Source organism: Canis aureus, chromosome 4 (assembly GCF_053574225.1).
Source record: "Canis aureus isolate CA01 chromosome 4, VMU_Caureus_v.1.0, whole genome shotgun sequence".
NCBI classification, from domain to species: domain Eukaryota; kingdom Metazoa; phylum Chordata; class Mammalia; order Carnivora; family Canidae; genus Canis; species Canis aureus.
Genome location: NC_135614.1, coordinates 43,895,416 through 43,917,316, shown reverse-complemented (window position 1 = coordinate 43,917,316; position 21,901 = coordinate 43,895,416). Strand labels below are relative to the sequence as shown.

General features: G+C 40.6%; 1 protein-coding gene across 1 annotated transcript in view; it reads left to right on the top strand.

Moving 5' to 3' along the window:
- DOCK2 (dedicator of cytokinesis 2) overlaps positions 1-21,901 on the top strand; it is a 397,956-nt gene that overhangs the window by 95,826 nt on the left and 280,229 nt on the right. The window contains exons 23-25 of the mRNA XM_077895573.1: positions 1,417-1,525; positions 11,752-11,822; positions 13,807-13,913. Of these exons, the coding sequence (XP_077751699.1) occupies positions 1,417-1,525; positions 11,752-11,822; positions 13,807-13,913 (287 nt within the window). The remainder of the gene's footprint in view (positions 1-1,416; positions 1,526-11,751; positions 11,823-13,806; positions 13,914-21,901) is intronic.

Sequence of the window (21,901 nt, the reverse complement as noted above, 5' to 3'; positions counted from 1 at the left end):
CAGACTTGTCTCTATGACCTTGAACTAGATGCCCAGAAAGTAGGCAGCAATCACTGGGCCCTTGTCATTGATTGGAATATTTAGTGCTGGCTTTCTCTTAAGCTTCTTATTTCAGGAGGACTTTAGGAAGTGGTCAATCAGGAAAAAAAAAAAAAAAAAAAAAGAAGAGGTAGAGTGACTAACAGAGAGAGAGACAGAGAGAGAGACAGAGTCAGAAGAGAGAAAAGCAGAGATATACATAGTGACCCAGAGAGACAGAGAGTAAATAAAACTCATAGGCAGATAAGCAGACACATGTTTAAGACAGAGAAAGGCAATAGAAGAGAAGCCAAAAGAAGAGAAAAGAGGGGTGAGGGGATAGGTGGGAATTCAGTGCAGACAGCACTTGATAGACCACCTTTCCTGTGGTTGATGGAGCAAACAGACCCGTTAAGTGTGTCAGTGCTTTATCTAAGGAGAGCACCTTTCCTGCAGCCACAGCAAGTGGCATCTGACTCTGTAGGGCAGTGACAGGAGACACTCTTTATCTGAATTGGAGACAGGAGCACTCTTCTCTGTATTTTGCACAGGATGCCACAGAGTAGGCTGCAGATTTTTCGTGGTTGGCTCTAAAGCCCTGTTTGGAGAGGCCTTGGGTTGAACAGCACTCCAAAGCCGGGCAAAGAGAGCCGGAAGCCTCAGGAGCCCGGAGACTGATTTTATGCAAGGAAATGGTTTCTATAAAAAAGTACATGTATATATTCATGTGGGCCTTGAAAATATCTGCAAGAATATCCATCCAAATTTTAACAATCCCTATTCTTGAGGTAGGATTAATGAGGACTCTCACTTTATAAGTAATGCAATTCTGTTATGTTTACATTTTTGACAGTAACAGTATAGGGCCTTTATAGTCAGAGGAACAAAAGGTTTCAACTAGGTGATAAGCACACTCCTGAAATGAAAGGGTCAGGTAAACAGTGGCCCCTGACACAGAACAGGCAAGTATGTATTTATTTGACAAAGTAGGCAGTGGCTAAGTGAAAGGGTGGTGTACCTGAAGAGATCTCTCCTTGATGCTTTTCAGACACTTTGGAAATCTGGTGCTACAATCTCCCATCTGATTCTTGCAGAAAGGTGAAATTATTAATGTCCCCTCAGCTTTACGAGTTTCATTCCTTTGAGGTTCTTCAGAGTTAAAAAAAAAAAAAAAAGAAAGAAAAGGCGGGAGTCTGTTGGGGGTTATCTGTTCTATGTGTGGACAGAAGTTTCCCCAAAAATGGATGATGCCCGTAAACACTGCTGGCTCGGCACCCTGGCGATGAAGTCCCTGTCTCCTACCCCTTGATCTTAATTTTAATGAAGTTTGTGGCTGGCACACACTTTCAAAGTATTGCTTGTAGGCTTGAGAAATGACCCAGATGTGTCTTCTTTCAGGCTTTATGAAGGCAAAGAACAGATGGAGTTTGAAGAATCCATGAGACGGCTCTTTGAATCCATCAACAACCTGATGAAAAGTCAATATAAAACAACCATCCTTCTGCAGGTTGGTTTATGCTAAAACAAACAAACAAACAAACAAACAAACAAACAAAAACACTCTTTTCCTTTGGTCATCTGATAAATAATAGTATGGTGAGATAATGTCTACTTTTGCTTGAATATGTAATCCTGTGTTAGTTGAAGGTCTGGGCTGGCCACATGGTACAAGGATCATGAACACCAGGGCTCCACAGGGCAGAAGAAAGCACATTTATTGTTTGCTTCTTGTGAAGGTTACAGTGCCTCTTTTTAAATAACTGAAGCTTTTGCTACCTGGAAGGAAATAGGTCAAACCTGATTCACTTCTAATGGTGACAATGGTGGGGTGCCTGGGTGACTCTATCAGTTAGGCATTCAACTCTTGACCTCAGCTTGGGTCTTGATATCAAGGATGTGAGTTCAGGCTCAGATCCCCTTTTGGGGGTAGAGTCTCCTCAATAAACTAGAGATACTTTGGAGAAAGGTCCTCTAATTTATGGTTCATGATGCTAATGTACAAACTCTGTAGATCTTTGAGAAACCTTAAATCCTACCCGAAGTTTGAGCAAGAGTTAAGCAGCAGAGAGGCTGAATGAAGAGGCTTTTCAGGGAGGGCTTCCTAACTTTCACAGGATTGACTTGTAAGTGTTCAGGAAGGGCTGTCTCATATTATATGAATAAGAAACACATTTATCAAAACCAGTGAGTTAATGCAGATTTACTTCTTCTTCTTTTAATCAGAGTTATCCTTTTAGTTGCTAATTTAAATATCTGCTGTGCCTGTGACCACCCAGCCTCTGGCTGGAAAGAATGAGGTGCTAGTGTCGAGTTAAAATGGAGGTGAGGAGGTAGAGGCAGAAGTCTGTCTAGGCAAGTGTCCACTGATGATACTATGGGTTCCCAACTTTGCATATCAGAATCTCTTGGAAATCTTTGATAAATTCTGATGCCTGGTCACCACCAGATATTCTAATTTAATCAGTATGGAGTGTGACTAGGGTAAGGCTAGTTTAAAAAAAAACTCCCTGGTATGAAACAAAGTTCAGGAATGACTCTGCTAAGGGCGTCTTTTGATTGAGCAAATGTTGGAGACCTCTTTGTGTGTGTGTGTGTGTGTTTGCATGTGTATACCTATGTGTGTGAGTATGTAGAGGAGGGCTTTGCCTAGTTTACTGTGTCCTCAACACATAGAACATCCTAATACATAGCTGATGCTTAAGAAATATCTATTGCACAAATGACTCTCGGGATAGGTGTGCCCATCTCCATTTCACAGATGAGGACACTGAAGCTCAGAATTGATACCACTTCATCAGGCTCCATACTCCAAGCATATGGCTGGCATTCAGATCTCTTCCTACCTGGCTCTGAAGACTGTGCTCTGAGCTGCCGCATTACACTGTTCTTTGCTCTATACATTTAGCACCTACTGGAGATAAGACCGTTTTCTTCAGGATGAATCTTACCATTTTTTCCTTCCCTTCCCTTTTGTTGTTGTTGTTGTTGTTTTAAGTCTTCCTTCATCCTTTTACAAACCTTCATTATTTTATAACAAAGGGAATAGCAGGAGCAGGGGACAGCATGAAGAAATGTGATAAGAGCTAGAGCCTATCACCCTGCCTGTATTATATTAGAAGCAGCTGAGCTTCCTGGGAGAGATGTTAGGATGTTTGGTGGGGATTGAGGTTGACTGGTTGCAATGGGAGAGGCTGCAGCATTGAGTCATGTCAGAAATAGTCCCAAGGAAGCTGAAGCATGAAGGAGCAGAAATGACAGACAAAGGAAGGAAGCCAGCTGGTGGGGAGGAGAAGGGAGCAGATGCCTCAGAGAGGTAGAGGTGCCAGGAGAGACGGACCGCTGACCTTGAGAAAGCCGGAGGGAAACAGCTATCATGGAGCCGCTCTTTCTAATTTCAGCACCCATTTCTCGGTTTGGGGAAAGGACATAGGGACATAGAGAATAAGAAGGGGAAGAAAGAGAGGAAGGTACAAAGCTCAGAGGAGCCAGTGAGCTTTCAGGACACTGAGGAGATCCAGGTCAACAAGAATGTTCTTCTTCCTCAGCTGCAGGACTTTATGCTGGTCATTCAACTTCTCACTGTCTTGTTTCCTCATCTGTAAGACTTCACTGTTTACATGAGGATCAAATAAACACTGTCTATGAAAAAGCAGATTATAAAATGCTATGCAAATGTAGAGAACTAATGTGATTATTATGGTCTGGCCATAAGCCTTTTTACCCGAGTTCTAACTGTCTGGGAAGCTATGTTAGAAATGCCTTATTTTCCCTGGGATTTGGGCTGGGTTATGTTGGTTTCTCTTCATGGATTTCCAACCCAGAGTCATCAAAAGGGCCTTCATCTCTTTTCTTAATTTGCTCTGAGGACCAAATTTAACTTCCAGGATTTACATAAAATCAATGATACTTTCTACCTATTTCTATGGTTGCTGAAAATTTGTCAAAGAAGGATGTAGCCTTATCCAAATATAGAAAGCAACAACCTTTGAAGATTTAATGCTATTTTAGGGTATGATGCATGGGCTGATGAGGGGAGAGGAGTCAAGGCCATGTAATGTTAGCAAGTTTCATACAAGGAATCTTCTTGGATTTTGATATTTGCTACCAGAGAAAGAGCTTTGAGTGCCCAAGAGACCTGGGTGAGAATTGGGGCATGTAACACACTTGGGCATGTAACATTGGGCAAATTGCTTTGGTTTTCTGGACCTCTGTTTATCCTTTTATAAAATGGAAAGCCTAATGTCTAATCTAAAGGAAATATTGAAAGGATTAAGTAAAGCAACATATGTAAAGGGAGAGATATAGAGCCTATTACATATTTCATTTTAAATAGTTTTTAGTCATTTATACCTCTCCCTTCCTTACCTCATCATAAAACAGAAGCATTTGGAACATTTTCCTAGAGTAGAAGAAGATATTTATATTTCTAACCTTGTCACATGAGGCTGAACAGTTTTAGGACGTTTGGTTATTCAGCTAGATCAAGAAACACAGATATAAATTTCAGGGAGAATAAACCCATAAGAACTGACTCTATGGGAAAAGAAAAAAGGAATGACAAATAGTACAGAATGACTGGAGTCCTGATTCTGAGCCTGCATGGGGTATGGTGGGAAAGAGTGCTGTGATCTATTAGTAGTGTCTGCAATAAGTTTTGGGTTAGAGGGTAGAGTAAGAATGACAATGAGTGCCATTCCTGGTTCAAATTTTACACCTCCAGCTGAGTAGCAGCTTATGGTGGAAATCTTCATTCATCCCTGCTTTAATTTAGCATAGAGAAGATCTGGTTCAATCAATCTTGGCTTTGTCCATTGTGAGTTCTGGGATCCCATCAAGTCATTTCTCATTTCTAAGACTCATCTGGTCATGTGAATTGCTTCCTGTAGTTTTCCTTATTGCTCAGAGTTGGCATGGCAGCAGCTCGCCCAAAACTATGGAGAATTTTAAACCAGCAATTTGGAAAAGGTAGAAAATCATTTAATCATTAAATCATTAAAAATACCTTTCACTGATTCACACCTACCATGTGCCAGGCATGAAGCTGGGATCTTCACATACAGTGTTTTTCATCCTACCAGAGATCTGCAAGGAATCACTGTCTTCAGTGTCCACAGGAGGCTCATAACGTTAAACAATTCACCCCAAATTATATCTATCCACAGTGGTGGAACTAGGATTTCAAAGCACCCAGGTCTCTTGACTCCAAAGTTAATGTTCCCTCTGCCACAAGGAATGGATTAGGATGGGGGTTTCTACATATTTTCAGTAACAGGCCATGAGCTTAGAAACCCCTGTGTGTGCCAGCCCTATGAGCATTGTTGATAAAACTGATAGTAGGTTGAGAGGATCAAGATCAGACACAAGTGAATTGGATATAGCTCAAATGTGAGTAAAGGCATTTGGTGACATTATACAGACCCATTTGTCCCATTCTCCTTTAGGTACAGGGTTCATCATAATGCTCCAATTTGATGGTACGAGTAAAAATAAATGAACAACTCATGCTGAATAGTATGCTCTCTCAGCCACTATGATTGCCATACATGCTAATGATACCACTAGACTGTCCAGGAGGGACAAGGACCTCTGTCTTTTGTATCCCTGGCATCTGAACCAGTGGCTGCCACTTAGTAGATACTTGGATATTTTTTGGGTGAACAAATGAAACAATGAATATTAGCTTCCACTGTTTTGTGTTTTAGCATTTATTATGTATCACACATTGAGCTGAAAGCTTTACATATATTGTTAGCTCATTTGATTTTTATGACAACAACCTTATTAGGCAAATACTACTCTTCTTATCTCTACTTTACAGATGAGGAAATGGAGGCTTAGTGAGGCTGAATAACTTAACCACAACTAAGAAGGGGCAGGTCTGGGATTTGAATCCAGACTGTGTAAGTCCAGAGTTTGTGTTCCTAATCACCACCAAAGAAAGCATAGTTTCATGAAAGACCCAAGTCTCCCTGCAAAATGCCAAGTGGATAAGCAATCAGCAACAGTAAACAATAGTAAAGATGGATAGATGTTTGGTCCATAGTCATGGAAGCCAGCTAATTAAGGATGTCTTTTTCTTTCCTCTCTTTTCATTGTTTATTGGTATAAAACGTTTCAATGTCCAAACTAAAGGAAGAAAGTGGTCCATTCTTGCAAATTGGCCCATAGGCTGTATGCTGAATTCCTGAAGTAGTAGAAATGAGACTTAACTATTTAACTTGTCCCCTTCTCAACCATATACCCCATACTTAGAGCTAATGTTTGGGGACAATGGATTCAGTGGTGGGGAGGATGAAATTTTGTTCCAGTGAGGCTGCTATAGTCATACTGATCACTAACATTTAATTTTCACATCGGCCTCTAAATTAGGTGACTTTAGGGGATCCCTGGGTGGCGCAGCGGTTTGGCGCCTGCCTTTGGCCTAGGGATCCTGGAGACCCGGGATCGAATCCCACATCGGGCTCCCGGTGCATGGAGCCTGCTTCTCCCTCTGCCTGTGTCTCTGCCTCTCTCTCTCTCTCTCTGTGTGACTATCATAAATAATTAAAAAAAAAAAAAAGAAAATTAAATTAGGTGACTTTATTTCCTTTATTCTCATGGTGAGAAAACAAGAACACAGAGTTAACTTGCCCAAGACCACACAGATAAAAATGATCCATGGGGACTTGGCTCAGACAGTCTGCCTCTTCAGGCAGCCATTCATAAACACTAAACTCCTCTGCCCCAACAAGTCGGAGAGGCAGCATAATGTTGGTTTACAGAAGGCGTGGAGAGATATGTATTCTGGAGCATGTTGGTTCATCTTTTCTTCTCTTTCCCTGAAAGATTGGTGAGGAGGCTGCCTGTCCTGAGAGTCACATGTATTGTCCTTAGGGACAGCTCCATATCTCTAAGGAAGCTGTCTTCTTCTGATCATGCTGTGGTGCATTTCTATGACATCGTCCATAGTTTCCATGGACCTTGACTATCCATTGCTTGGTGAAAATAAAAGGACTGAAAATTGGTGGGATAGAAATACTATCTGTGCTCTTAAATGAGGAAGGTGCCTAGTCCTCTTATAAAACCCCACATCAATGCAAGACATGCTCTTTTTGGCTAAAATTCTGTCTACTGGCATTCGTGCAGTTGATTCCTACTTAGTTTGGAGGGGGAAGAGTCTGGAAACCCTCAAAAGACAAATCCCCTTTGAGTTTGAGGGAGTGTAACTGTTCAGTTTTGAGTTTTGTTGTTATTTTTAAATAATGGCTGTTTTCTAGCAGCCCAGGATTATCAGTTCTGGGGAAGTCTATCTAGATAACAATCATCTCAAGTGTCTACCCATGGCTTATTTCTGGGCCAGTGAAACCAACGTTGCTTGGTTTGGATCCACCTCTCTTCTTGAGGCTGAAATTCGCCTTTGAAAGGGGTCGAGAATGGGTGATTAATCTAGGAAATCCACTCATTGCCACATTCTTACTATGCCTGATGTATGTGGCAAGGAAGATCCTTAACTGAGAGGAACTGTCAGAAAAACTGTAGCTTCTTTTCAAAAATTATCCTCATAAAGAGAGGAAAGTTCTTTATCTACTTCCTTCCCCAAATCAGCCTTCTCTCTCCTACCGAAACCTCCTCACTTGCCAAGATGGAAGGAAGCCTTTCCTTAAAGCAGGTTGGGCAGTAGCAAAACACACTGGCTAGGGGCAGTTGGACAGGATTGGGTACAAATTCTTATTATTTTGCACATTAGCTCTGTGGCTTCTGGCAAATTATTCTACCTCTCTGTGCTATAGTTTCCTCACTAGTAAAATGGAAAGACAGTATATTCATAGAGTGGCTGTAAAGTGCAGTGAGGTCATGCATGTTAAGTATCTGACATGTTTAAAGTTTCTAATAATGGTTGTTATTTTAAAACTGTCAAATTAACAATACTATTATATACATTTATATACACATACAAAAACTTATCTGTATATGTTCTTAAATATTCTATATATTGGGGAATATATACTATGGGATGAAAGTAATAACATAACAATATTATTTTATGTATAATAGTGGTATTAATAACAGTAAAAATTACACCAATAGTAAAGCAACATAGTTCCTAAAAGGACAACAGGTCTAGAAAGCCAAGGTGTTTCTAATTTCTAGGCCTTAGAAACATGCAACAAATGGAGGCCCCCAGACAGTCTTATGGCTGAGCTGCTCTGCCTTCTGGAGGGGATCTTGCTGGTTGCACCTACAGAACCTACCTGCCATTACTCCACTAATGCATATGAAGGGGAGAGCTATGGACAGGAGACTTGAGGCCAGCGCTACTGACTTCCTGGGTCAGAGGTAGGCTGCCCTTGTTGGAAAAGGAAACCACAGACCTGCCACTTCTCTGTGAGGCCTCCTGGACCAGATGGAAGTTTAATACTGGGAAGATTTGCTTCTTCTGAAACAGCCTTGTCCCAGTCCCATCCAACTCTTCCCCACTAACAGCTGAAGCATTTAAGTGCAGGACTCCTGATGACTGCTATTCCACAGTATCACTTCAAAGCCCTGGAAGGGTATGCAGCTCTTGAAAGCCAGTAACTTGCTATAGACAATGAAGTCCTGGCTTTCCCAACTTGCTGAGGGTTTGATTTCTATTTCTGTCCTCTCACTTTGGTCTTAATTCTGATAAGTACATATTATATTTTACCCAGGTGCTGGGGAGTGAGGGAAGCTGTTTGAGAGATGGAATAAAGTAAAATTCAGCACACACACCTTTGGAGGCCTACTGTGTGCTGGACACTGCAATAGGTACATGATATACTAGTAAAGTATATCACATCATTCCCTGTTGCCCCATGGAACGATGCTGAGGCTCAGGGCATGAGGAAATGGCCCTGGGCACATGCAGGTACTAGTTAGAGCACTGAGGTTCCTACTTAGGTCCCTGTGGGCCCAGAGCTCTATGTTCTTTGGTCTAAGAGTGAATGAAGGGACAGTTTGCTTAGAGTCCTTGGACCAGTCTTTTCAGGGCATATGTCTCAGCATAGGGCATCTCTTTAGAATTTAAACATTGTAAATACATAACTCATGGGGGAAGCGCAGCCTGCTGATGTGTTTGATTTGGCTAGCACAGGGTTAGAACAGGTCAACAAGAATGACTTACTCTTTAGAGAGAGTGTGAGTTCCTCATGTCTCCTTACTTCCCACTGGCCCAGACTCATCCCATTCATTCTTTTCTTTTGCTTGCCCAGCTTTCCAGGCATCTGTTTTTGCTACATCTGTTTGGTGCTTCCTGATAAAAATGGCCTTGACCAGCTAGGTCCGAATGTACTGGATACTGTAACTGCCTCGAGAAATGTTACAGTGTACCCTAGCATATTAAAATTATGAAAAGTTCTGCAATTAAAAAAAAAAGCTTACTGGTTTATTTTTACTTAAGCCAGGGTTTCTCCAAATTATTTTATTGCAAACACTTTTTCCCTCACAGGATACCTAACATCATCCTATGGAATAAGGGTGTCCCAATAGAACATCAGCTTTGGAATCTTGTTATCTCTTGTCATCTCGAATTGAAAGAATAAAAAATAAATTCCTGGATACAAAATCCAATAACTATAAAGAAAAAGTCTGACAAATCTGACAACATACAGATTAAAGTTGTTCTGTGCAATGAAAGATATGATAAACAAAGCTAAAAGCCAAGCAACAAACAACAGGACAAGCAAGAGGAAATTCTTACAAATCATGTTACTGCAAAATGGTTAATTTTAATGATACATAAAGAATTCCAGAAACAAGTAAGGAAATAAATTCTTCAAAAAATGAGAAGATATGAACAAGCAATTTAGTAAATACAGATGTTCAATTAATATAGAAAAGGTGCCCAATGCACTAGAAACCAAAGATTTGTAAATTACAGTTACAAATTATATATCACATTGACAAAATAAAAATATTTGTGTACCAATGTTAGGGTTTTGGGAAAGGAATAAAAGGAAACTGGTTACTGTTTCTTTCTAAGGTAATATGACAGGGTTTCCTAAAATATATACACATTTTGATGCACTAATTCATCTGAGTAGTCCACCTTGTAGGGATTCTTACAGGTACATAAAAGTATATATTAACTCTTTTCTTACCACATATTTTACAATAAAGAAAAATCGAATATAGTATGAAATCCAACAATAGGCGAGGATTTAAAGAAGATACTGTGTACTCATAAGGGCATTGCTAAGTAGTGGTTGGATAGGAAGGGAATGTATTCTATGAGATGACATGAAAAGTTATCAGTGCTGTAGGGTTCATTGGAAAAAGCAAGGTGCAGAACTGTCTAAATCACACACACACACACGCATGCATGCACATTCCTGCACAGAAATCAATCTGAAAGGAAACTCATTGGTAGTAGCCCCTCTGGGGAATAAGGATTGGAGCTGAGATGGAGGTGTGGGACTTTAGTAACAATCTTCACCTTAATACTTTATCCTGTGTGATATTTTTTACATTGCATGTATTACTGACCTTTAAAAATTATAAACAGCAAGAAACAAGAAAACGTTGAAGGCATAGAGGAGTTGTTATTTGAGTGAGGTGGGCATATAGCTCAAGGCTTATGCGGGGTGGCTGCCTAAATTTGAATCTTGACTCTTACTTGCTAACTTTGGGATTTGGGGTTACTTATTTAATCTTGAGGTCCCTTATCTATAAAAATAGTTTTCCCTTGTAGGGCTGACATAAAGTTTAACAAAATAATCTCCTAGGTGTTCTGTGTCAGCCCCATTAAAAGTTCTCAGAGAATAGTCATAATTATTATTTATGTCAATTAAGAAGCTCAATTGTATATGGTTAGGAGTACAATTTTCTTTAGAAAGGAAGTTTCAATATTTTTATTTTGATCTAATTACTAAAGGGTAATTGATACATGTAGACTATGAACACTTTCTTTAGAATATAAAGAAAAATAAGAGAATATTTTAAAATACATCTTTCTACTAGATGCTTAAGTATTATTGTCCAGCCATGTGACTTATAACTCCTTCTGTAGAAATTGCAGTCCACTCTGCTGCTTCACAAAGGTTGCTGTGGTGCAGAGGATTGCATGTGTCTCATACCTCTGGATGCATCAATTAATTTGCACAGGGGAAAGAAACAGGCCACCACAATGTGCAGCTAGTACACTAGCCTATCTAGTGGTCCAAAACATGACATGCCCACCACTGTTCAAAAATTGGCCAGGGAGAGAAAATATAAATAATTCAGTCCAAGCTGTCCTTGCCACCCACAAAACAATTCAAACGCACCACCTTCCAATAATGACAGAAGTAAGTACTTAGCAGTCACCCAAAACATGCCTGGCTCTCTATCGGATGCCTCATGCATATGATTTTTCATTTTCCCAATCAAAGTAGTTTTCATTTTCCCTATTTTACAGATAAGAACATTGACACATCAGAGAGGTTAAGTGTTTTGTCCAAAACCACATGGTTACAAGGAGTAGAACCAAGACTTGACAGCAGATGTCTAACTTCAAAGTCTGTGATCATCATATCCATTACTGCCTCCTTGAAGATAGGAGAAGTTGTGGTTTGCTTTTGTCATCAAAGTAGTGCATGCTAATGTCTCAGTGTGCATACAGAGTCTTGAATCTCTGCAGGAGTGGGCAGGATTCAGGGTCATTATCCCTTGATCCCTTTCACATTGCAAAGTATCCTCCTTATTATGTGGAGTTGTTGGATGTGGACATCCCTCATGTTTATTCCACTTTCCACCTAGGTGGCGGCTTTGAAATATATCCCATCTGTCCTTCATGATGTGGAGACGGTCTTCGATGCAAAGTTACTCAGGTGAGAGCTCACCATCTACTTTCCTGGGCTCTGATGGCAGGCCAGGAGTTCAGAGGGAGAGGAGGAATGCTTTTGTGGGGGATTCTACGTCGGCATCCAGAGCTGGGGGGGCGAGGGAGGACCCATGGTTAGGAACTTGGTATAGGGCTTCCGGTGTTGGACTTCTATGTTCTGGTTTTAATTTGCCAGACATCAGTGAAAAATAATATAAAATAAGCATCCTTCATTGATGACACGAATGGTAGAGAATGAAAACATGTAGGTTTAATAACTGATTAGTGTAAACGTAAATGTCACCATCCCAGTTGGGCTTGGAGGTTATTTTAGGGTTCCAGTCTGTGTCCTGTATGCACTGCAGAGAGCAACTTCCAGTCCCTAATAGGAATAATAGAGAAATAGACTCCCTTTTGCCTTCTTCTTTATCACATTTCTCTCAAGAGATGAACACATTTATTTAAAGTGACTATGCTATTAGATTAGAGGCCTCTATACCAGGTATGGCCTTTCCTTCTTTTTCCTAAATTCACTTAAGTTCCAAGATAAATATATAGAAAAAATTTAAAACTTTTTATTGAGATACTTTTAGATTTTGAAAAGAGTTGCAAAGATATGCCCTTTGCCCAACTTCCGTTAATGAGTTCAAATTTTACTTAGCTATGGCATAGTCATCAAAACTGAGAAGTGAACATCACTATAATTCTATTCACTGCCCTCCAGACTTGATTTGGATCTTCTCAGTTTTTTCACTCATGTCCTTTTCTTCTTCATATCAAGATTTCTGCTGGCTTCTTCTCATCCTTCTAGTCTCAAACTAAATGATACCTTCTCAGAGGAGCTACTTCTGAGCGTTGTAAATAAGTTCAGTTCTTCCCCCAGCCCCTACACCATTACTCTCTGAATCAACTCCCTATTTCTTTTCTTCATTGCACTTATCCCCTCATATTGATTTGTTTGTCTCTGTGCTGTGTGCCAACCTTCATTAGAATGTGAGTTCCAGGGATCCCTGGGTGGCGCAGCGGTTTGGCGCCTGCCTTTGGCCCAGGGCGTGATCCTGGAGACCCGGGATCGAATCCCACGTCAGGCTCCCGGAGCATGGAGCCTGCTTCTCCCTCTGCCTGTGTCTCTGCCTCTCTCTCTCTCTGTCTGTGTGTGTGTGTGACTATCATAAATAAAAATTAAAAAAAAAAAAAAAAAAAAAGAATGTGAGTTCCATGCCGACTGGGATCATGTCTGTTCCTATTGTATCTCCACTATTGTGCACGTTGCCTGTCATACATCAGATAGATGCTTAACAAGTACTTGAAGGAATGAATGAACACAATGAGCTGATTTGGGAAAGCTGACAGGGGCTGTAATTCAGTTTCAGTGGTGTTTTACGTTCGCTCTATTGAGAAAGAACTCTCCTTTTTCATGTCCCAAACTAGTTCTAACCTATAATTTTTCATAGCTTTTTTTTAAGGACCCCTTTGATCTTAAGACTTATAAAGTATTACTAACTATAAAACACTTGTAAATAAAGTAGTATAGTAACAAAATCAGAACTTGGTTTTAAATCCTTGTTTTCTGAGCCTCCTAGCTGTGCAACCTTGGGAAAGCTAGTTAACTTTTCTGAACCTAGTTTTCCACTTGTAAACTGGGATAAGTATTTATCTGCCTCATAGAGTTGTGAGATTCAAATGGCATAATTGATATAAAGTGCAAAGCATGTGTCTGATACACATACGGGCTCAGGGTTATTGGTATTATTTTCAGATTTTCGCATCTCTTTGGATGCTATTAATAGTCAAATTGACACCAACTGCATATTGGCTTACTATGCATCTGATGCTTTGAGAGAACTTGGTGGGGTAGTGGTGGAAGAGAGCAAGATGTATGTCATTTCTTCCTCCACAGAACTGACAATCCGGGCATGAATTCTAAGTGCCAGGATGTGGCAAACATTGATCTAACTGGCCCTCTGCTCTCCTATTTTTCCTGCCCTCAGCCAACTCCTATATGAGTTCTACACCTGCATCCCCCCTGTGAAACTGCAGAAGCAGAAAGTCCAATCCATGAATGAGATAGTCCAGAGCAACCTCTTTAAAAAACAAGGTGAGTGCAAAGCATCCTGGCTAGGTGGGTGGTGCCATAAACCACACAATGCGCTTCATGTTCTCAGCAGGCCAGAGCAACCAGCCTGGTAACTCAAATGTTTCTTCTCCAACAACTCCCTGGTCTGAATATATGCAAAAAGTAGAAAGTGGCTGACAACTTAGCTATCACAATCTAAATTGATTTTAGGAAGCTTAGGTTACATTGTTTGCTCCTCTTGAGAGAGTTTGATGAGGTGGTAAATTTGGAGTCATACATGTTAGGTCATTCTGCTGTGATGTTTTTTTCCCCTACATGATTTACACTTAAACACATGTCTTCAACTTGAGAAGAAGTAAGTGAAGTTTCTTTTGTTAGAAAGAACCTGTAACAGAGAAGTTCTCAAAGTTTCCAAAGTGAAAGGATAAACTAGAGAGTGCAGATTCCCGTGACCCATCTCAATGATTCTCATTGAGTAGGAATTAGAGGAGTTTGCTCTGTTTTATTTTTTTGAAAACTGTAAATTACTTTTGAGTAGGTAATACATTCACATGGATCAAAATGCAGAGGTATGAAAAAGTACCACGTGAAAAGAGTCCCTCTAAGACCCTGGGCATAATCACTTGGATCCCTTCTCCAGACGCAACTGGTGGTTTTAGTTTCTTGAGTTTACTTCCAGGGATACTCTGTGTGTAAGCAGTCAGATACTTATATACTAAATATTCTTCCCTGGTCATTTATTATTATTATTATTATTATTTAATTTATTTTTATTTATTTAATTTATTATTATTACTATTACTATTATTATTATTATTATTATTATTATTATTATCAAATAGCAGCAAATATTCACCTGTACTATACTTTATCTTTCTTCACTTAATGGTATTTCCTGGAAATGACAGTGGCTTTGGGCAGAAGTTATGGTCAGAGCTTCTGCTCACCCCAAACTTATCTCTGATAACCACCAATTCTCTGACCAGGGCCCCAGTGCTAAGAACCTTGGGGTGTCCTATTTTTGAGGTTAGTGAGCTAGATGGCCACACATCTGGATATGACCAGGCAGGATTAGAAAGAAGTCAGAATGCATCAACCACATCATCTCCAGCAACATTTGACATTTCTGGCATTACTCTTATTTATGAGGGTGAAAGCAATGATTTTTGAGGGTCAGCCTGCTTTCTGTACACTAAGGCCAACACTTCTTAATTTTTAATTCCTCTGTGTCCACACCAGTGTCGGTGATAAAATGAGAAGCAAACTGCAAGAAACAAGAGGTCTTAGAAAGCAGAGGAACAGTCATCACCCAACTGAAATTTCTTTAGAGAGCTAGGCTTGAATATTTATGTAAATTGTCTGGTAATCACAGAAATATTCAGGAGCCACTTCACTGTAAATATTCTTTTTCCCCAATGCCTAGTTAACAAGGTACATCCAAAATTGCTGTCTGAATTCCTATCCTTGGAGTTAAGGACAGGAGAAGGGCACAAGAAGAAAAGCGTTCTCGTGATTTCAAACTCATTTCTGTGATTTCTTGACCATTCAGACAGATGTGTGACAACAGATTAATCCAATAAATATATGGTTTATTTGTGCAAGGTGGTTTGTTGCAAGGTGATTGGAAACTAATCCTGGTAAGTCTTTTTGTATTTCTCATATACTGGATTTTTAAAAGTGGGCATTCTGTGGTTTCCATGTCAGAACATTGAACATGGACTCCACAACAGAATGAATTGTCCTCACTCTGAAAGCTTTGAAATATGCCTGCCCCTTCCTGCCCCTTCCTGCCCAGAAGAATCCAGTTTCTTCCTGGATTACAGGTAGTGTCACTTTAGAGATGAATTGAGTCCCACCCCAGGGATATGACAAGGATGACTTTAGCTACATATGATGCTGCACTGCACAGGCAGCAGAGGGTGGGGCTACTTGATTCCCAATCATTGTTCAGTGCTGCCATCATTGTCAGGGGCCCAGCTTAGCACTGAGGGCAGATGGAGTGCTAGCACCACCCTGGATTGGGCATGTGGTGTCAATTCCAGGCTGGTGGAAGTCAGAGTGATTCCTTTACTGAAGTCACATCTCCTGGGCTGGTGGTGGCCCCTGAGAGTTAGCAGAATCACAGAGCAGCCTGGACGGCTGCTGCTCACCAGTCCTGCTGTGTCTCTGAGTTTCAGATTCAGTAAAAACCCTCTGATTAATATTAACAGACAGAAGGCCAGCCCCAGTGTTGTACACAGTTAGAAATGAAATGCTAAATTCTTAAGCTTTAAACACTTAGAGAGACTAGAAATAGTTGAACAGAGTGCTCTTTGGGGACCCATTTTAAAAGGGAGGCAATATATAATTAGTCTATCCATCCTTGGTTCACTTGTGAAAGCAGTATATATAGCTTAAAGGTAACTCCTCTCCCACTATTGATTTGCTAGGTGAACCCTCTTCCCAAAATAACCCCAAAGGGAAACTTCAGCCCATTCCCCTTCTTAAGTGTTCAGGTTCCAAATGAATACAGTCTGAATTCATATGTGCTTACAGGGTGTCTGTCATTTGCTCTTGGCTGAGGGTCTGTCTCCTTTACACCCTTAAATAAGGTGAGTTTGACTCCTTGGCCAAGTTTGAGCTGTAATGAAATCCCTCCTGTTGTTCTCCCTGTGAAGTATCCTGTGCCTCAGGGATGTGATTTGCTTTGAGCCTGCACTCACTTAACTGCCAGATGTGCAAATTGCCTGGAGTATTGTGGGTGACATTAGCTTGTACTCACAGCCTTAAACATTTGTATTGACATCAAGCAGAGGGGCCAGAAGGCTTTTAAGCACTTTCTGAAATTCTGGCAGACTATTCTATTGGCCTATCTTCAGAAAGATCCTATGGAGAAGGGGGAGAGAGGTTTGCTGGTTAAGGGCACTGTTCTTGTGTCTCACTAGGCTTGGGTTCAATTCCTCATTCATCCTCTTATCAGCTTTGTGACCATGGGAAATTTATTTAATATCTCTGATCCTCAGTAAGCGTATCTGTAAAATGGAAAAAAAATCTTATTAAGATCAGTAGATAATCTTAATTATATAATTAGATTATTAATTAATAATCTTATTAGGATTATTAATTAATAATCATCTAAGTCTATCTTAGAGGCTGTTTTGTGGGCTAATGAGGTGAATAATGCATTTAAAGCGCTTATCACAACATAATGTCCTATACTAAGCAGTAGCTGTTATTGGCATTGTGATTATTATTTCTAATGCTCCTTTCATTTTCCTAGCTTCTGTTCTGACCTTCCAGTTCTTTGCAATAAGGGGGTCCCTTCATGCTTGACAGTTGCATGTAACCCTAAGCTAAGCTTCCTTGTTTCTAGGAAGCTACATGTATATCCTCAATCTCTGAGAAACGTAGGACTTGATCAATAAAAGGGCCTTGGTCTGCATGTGCTTCCCACTGTGGTTTTGAATGTGTTTTTTTGTTTGTTTGTTTTTCCAATCTTAATTTCATTGCCCCATAGTTTTGGAAAGGGCCCATGCTATGTATGTCTACAAGAAGTAAAAGTCAGAGTGGGATGTTTGTGCTTTCTGGTTTTATTATTTATCTTGCTGCCATATGCCTCAACATAGTTACATAGTTTGGAATACTTGACAGTCATTCTTTATGATGGTTTGTTCCATGGGGCTCTTTTAAAACACACACACACACACACACACGTGCACACACTCACACATTTTACCACTTTTTTCTTTCATGGAAGTAATTAGTCTCAACTTTTACTAGACCTGTGATCTTGAGTAAATTACTTAATTCTGTAAATCTCAATTTCCTCATCTGTAAAGTGGGAATAACCACAGTATGGGTCTTATTGGGTTGTTGTGTGGATTCAGTGGCATAATATGACTTTTTATCCTGGGGTATGAGAGGGTTAAGAGTCTCAAGCAGCCAAGGTTGCATAGGGAGTGGCTTACCCAGTGTGAATGACTTCAGGGTTCAGTGAGAGGAGAACTAAGAAATCTGTGGAGACTAATTTGCTGTCTTCTTCAACTCAAGCTCAGACTTGCCTGCTGGTGGTGAAGGGAGAAAGGAATAGATGTGCCCTGAGAAAGCTCTGAGGGGAGTCTACGAGAAAAGCAAACCTTATGTGCCTTTGGAACAGATTTGTCCCTATGAGAACCTAATCTCTAAGTAATGTGTCTTTTTAGTCTGATGCTAATCAGATGTACCATCTGGTTCAGTGTAAACTGCTTTAGGATCCACATTGCTCGCTTTTCTCAACTTCCAAAACAAACAGAGGAGGAGGAGAGGGAGAGACAGAGATGGAGATGGAGACAGAGATGGAAAAACAGAGAGAGAGACAGAGACAGAAAGAGAGACAGACAGAAAGAAAGAGACAGGAAGGGACACAGAGAGACAGAGACAGAGAGAGACAGAGACAGAGAGACAGAGACAGACTTGACAGAGATTTGGAAGTTCTTCCTATGTTTATTTTCAGCTAGTGGGTTTTTCTTTGGAAACTTTATTGAGAAGCTGTTCTGTGAGTACAAGCATCCAGTTTCTCTTTTATCAGGATGTAATTTCCTTCTTTCCCCCTCCTCTTATCTGTTGCCCACAGTATTTGGAGCTTCAGGGACTTCAGTTCACCATGGGGGATGGGGACACAGATGGCTGTGCCCAGTACCATAGGGGGTTTATCTTTGCTAATCAGCACATCACTGCAGCACTGGCCTGGAAGTAGAGGAAAGTCTTCTCACTCTGCAGTTATTACTTTGCTTGTTGAACTTATGTAGCATCTTTGAGCCTCCAGGATTCCACATCTGAAGAACGTGAGTAGGAGTGTTGCCGTGAGAATATAGACTTTTTGATTCAGGTAATTCTTGTTTCTGATCCTGCCCTGGTCACTTACTAGCCGTGTTCCTTTGAACAAGTAACCTCTCTGAACCTTGGTTTCTTTAGCTACAAAAATGGGATAATGTATGTAAAACAACCAGCAGAATACTTGACACACTTGCTACTTATTGAAAAGTACCTATTGTATCTATTGTATAATAATAGCCAAAAGAATAATAATGAGATCAATAGCACCTTAGAGAGAGACTTATATTTATTAAATGCCAACTATGTATTAGGTGTTATATAGGACATAAACATGTATTAAATTCTCACAACAACCCAATATCACAGGTATTATTATTCCCATGTTACAGATGGAGAAATCAAGTCCTGGAAAGTCAGGTAATTTTCATCCCAATGAGACCAAATATTACACAGTGTATTAGGGTATTCATGTATTGGGCTATGTGATGCTGGGGTAAGAAATACATCCCCATATCTCAGTGGTTTACCAAGGTAGAAGTTTATAGTACTTATTTCCTTGTTTAAAGTGCTTCCTGCCTTCATAATATAAAAGGCATAAGTGTGCCTTACTATATCTCCTGAAGAAATTTTTTTTTCTTTCATCTTCCACTCATTGTCCCTGTTTCAAATGCTGGGCAACTCTCTGTATAGGGACCTTTGCCGGGGCAGGAAATGGGACTCTTGATGTCAGTAGTAGCTATGTTACTGCAGCTTTTCAGAGCATAGCTGCACTGCAGCAAGTGATGGTGTTAGCAGGCCACCTGAGGCTTGGGATGTCCACATTAGGCATGAGACTGTTCAGAAGGAAAAGGCAGTAAGAGCACAAGACCTCTTCCTACCAGGACATGCACTGGTCTTGTGGCAGGCTTCTTGTCTCTCTTGACATTGTACCTACATAGCCTTCCATAATCCATTTCTCTGCAAATATTGCCTAGAATGCATTCTATCTCCCCAGCACTTTCCCCCACCCCCAGACACTAACCAGTATTATTGGTTATTAACCAGACTATTACCGCTTTATGACCCAAACCCGATGTCCAGTCTGCAGTAAGTAGGCGTTTCAGCCCCACTGTGTTCATTCAGCACTTCAGCACTCAGTCCCTCTTGTAGGTGGGGCCTGGGAGGTAGTAGGGATACAACTGTTGCAAGTTTGCAAATTTCTGCACCAAGTTCAGGGTGCAAAGATGATAAAGCCTCTAGTTTTTGTTTGTTTTTAGTCTAATCTTTTTGAGTCTTTATACTGTGGCAACTTAAAATTTTCATGTAATAGTAACTTGTGGCTTCAGTCTTTCAGATTCAAGATAGCCCACTCCCTCTTTCCTTTTTAAAAATATTTTATTTATTTATTCATGAGAGACACACAGAGAGAGGCAGAGACATAGGCAGAGGGAGAAGCAAGCTCCCTACACTGACCCTGATGGGGATTCCATCCCAAGACCCTGGAATCAGGACCTGAGCCAAAGGCAGACACTCAACCACTGAGCCACTCAGGTGCCCCACCTCCCTTTTTCCAATGTTGCATCTGGAGCTGTGTCCCAGGGACCAAATTAGGAAAGGGAAGAGAGCCTTTGCTTTTGGCTTTCCCTGCAACGTATCCAGAATGGTTCTTTTTGAGACTTTGGCTCAAGAGGGATATTGAGACACATATGTCTTGGGGCTGCATGTCTCAATCTCAAGGAGAGGGGCCACTAGCATTCCCCTCTGTCACATCTTCTTCCTTCCTGAGGAAGCTTTCCCCACCTCTTTCCCCAGGGGCTATAAAAATGGTATGGCTGCCAGGGTACCTGACTAATAGGGGAAAGTGGGATGATAGCGAGTTTAGTATGTTCAGAATATTATCCTGGATTCAGAAAGAGGATAAAATAAGACATAGACCTTCTGTGAGGGAGATTTCTCAAGCCATAGGTGCACCTGGGGAGTTTATTAAAATTGCAGAATCCTGGACAGTCTGCCAAAGAATCGACCCTGAAGATGTTGGTGGGGAAGGTGAACAATGTTCATGGTGTCAGCCCTCCAAGGGGATTCTGATAAAGGTGGCCCTCTGGTCGATGCCTCTGGAATTGGAAGCACACCTCCAGGAAATTAGATGTGGGAAAGGAAAACAGTTTGGGCAGTGAGAAGTGGTTCCCACAGTGCACAGTGCAGACTTGCATCATATGTGATATCTCACACTCTTATTTGTCTGTTTATGGGACTGTCTATGCTGATGGATTGGACTCTTTATGGGTAAGGGCTATGATTTATTTCTTTATGTTCCTACTCTGTGTAGAGCTTCGCCGATGCCAGCTTTCAGAAACTGGTCTTTGGACTTTGGCAGTAATACAATGAAATGGTCAGAATTGCTTACAAGAGGGGAAAGGAAAGAAAGGACTTCGGTTGTACAGAACTGGAGACATTACGGTACTTGATTCATAATACACCTCATCATTGGTCCATACAAGTGCTTGCTTTTCTTTTCTTACATATTCAGGTAGTTATTAACTGAATAAATTAAACATTCAGCTACTCACTACCCAAAACAAAAACTAGAAACTTAACAGTTAATTATATGTAACCATGTGGCTCTGTCTTCTACCTAAGGTGACCATATTCTTGTATCTTCCTTAATGCTTTCCTTCTTATGCAGTTTTATTGCATCTCTGTATATCCCCAGTGCTTTGGTTATTTTACCTTTATAAGAAAGGTATTGTACTGTGGTTAACTTGGCAGGAGTAGAGGAGTCACTGACATCATTTTCACTTAAAATTATACTGATTCATCCATATTACAGGTTGCTAGAATTCCTTGTTTTGATGAATGTGGAAGGTTCCATTGTGTGAACAAACCATGGATTTTAAGCACTTAGGCTGGTTCAGCGTTTCCCTGTTATAAGCATTGCTGCTAAGAACGTTCTTGTACATGCTTTTTATTGCACATGTCCAAGAGTCTCTTTGGGGTATATAACTACTAGACGATTTGCTTGGTCATAAGGACCTGAATGCTTGACTTCAGGAGATAGTGCTAAAGTGTTTTCCAAAGGTGGTTGTACCAGTTTACATTCATTCCATCAGTAATGCATGAGGGATTCTGTGGATCCACATTCTCTTCAACACTGGGTATTCTCTCATTTCTTAAGTTTTTCCAAAGAGACAGGTGTAAGATAACTCTTCCCTGTCTTGGGTTGCATTTCCTTGATC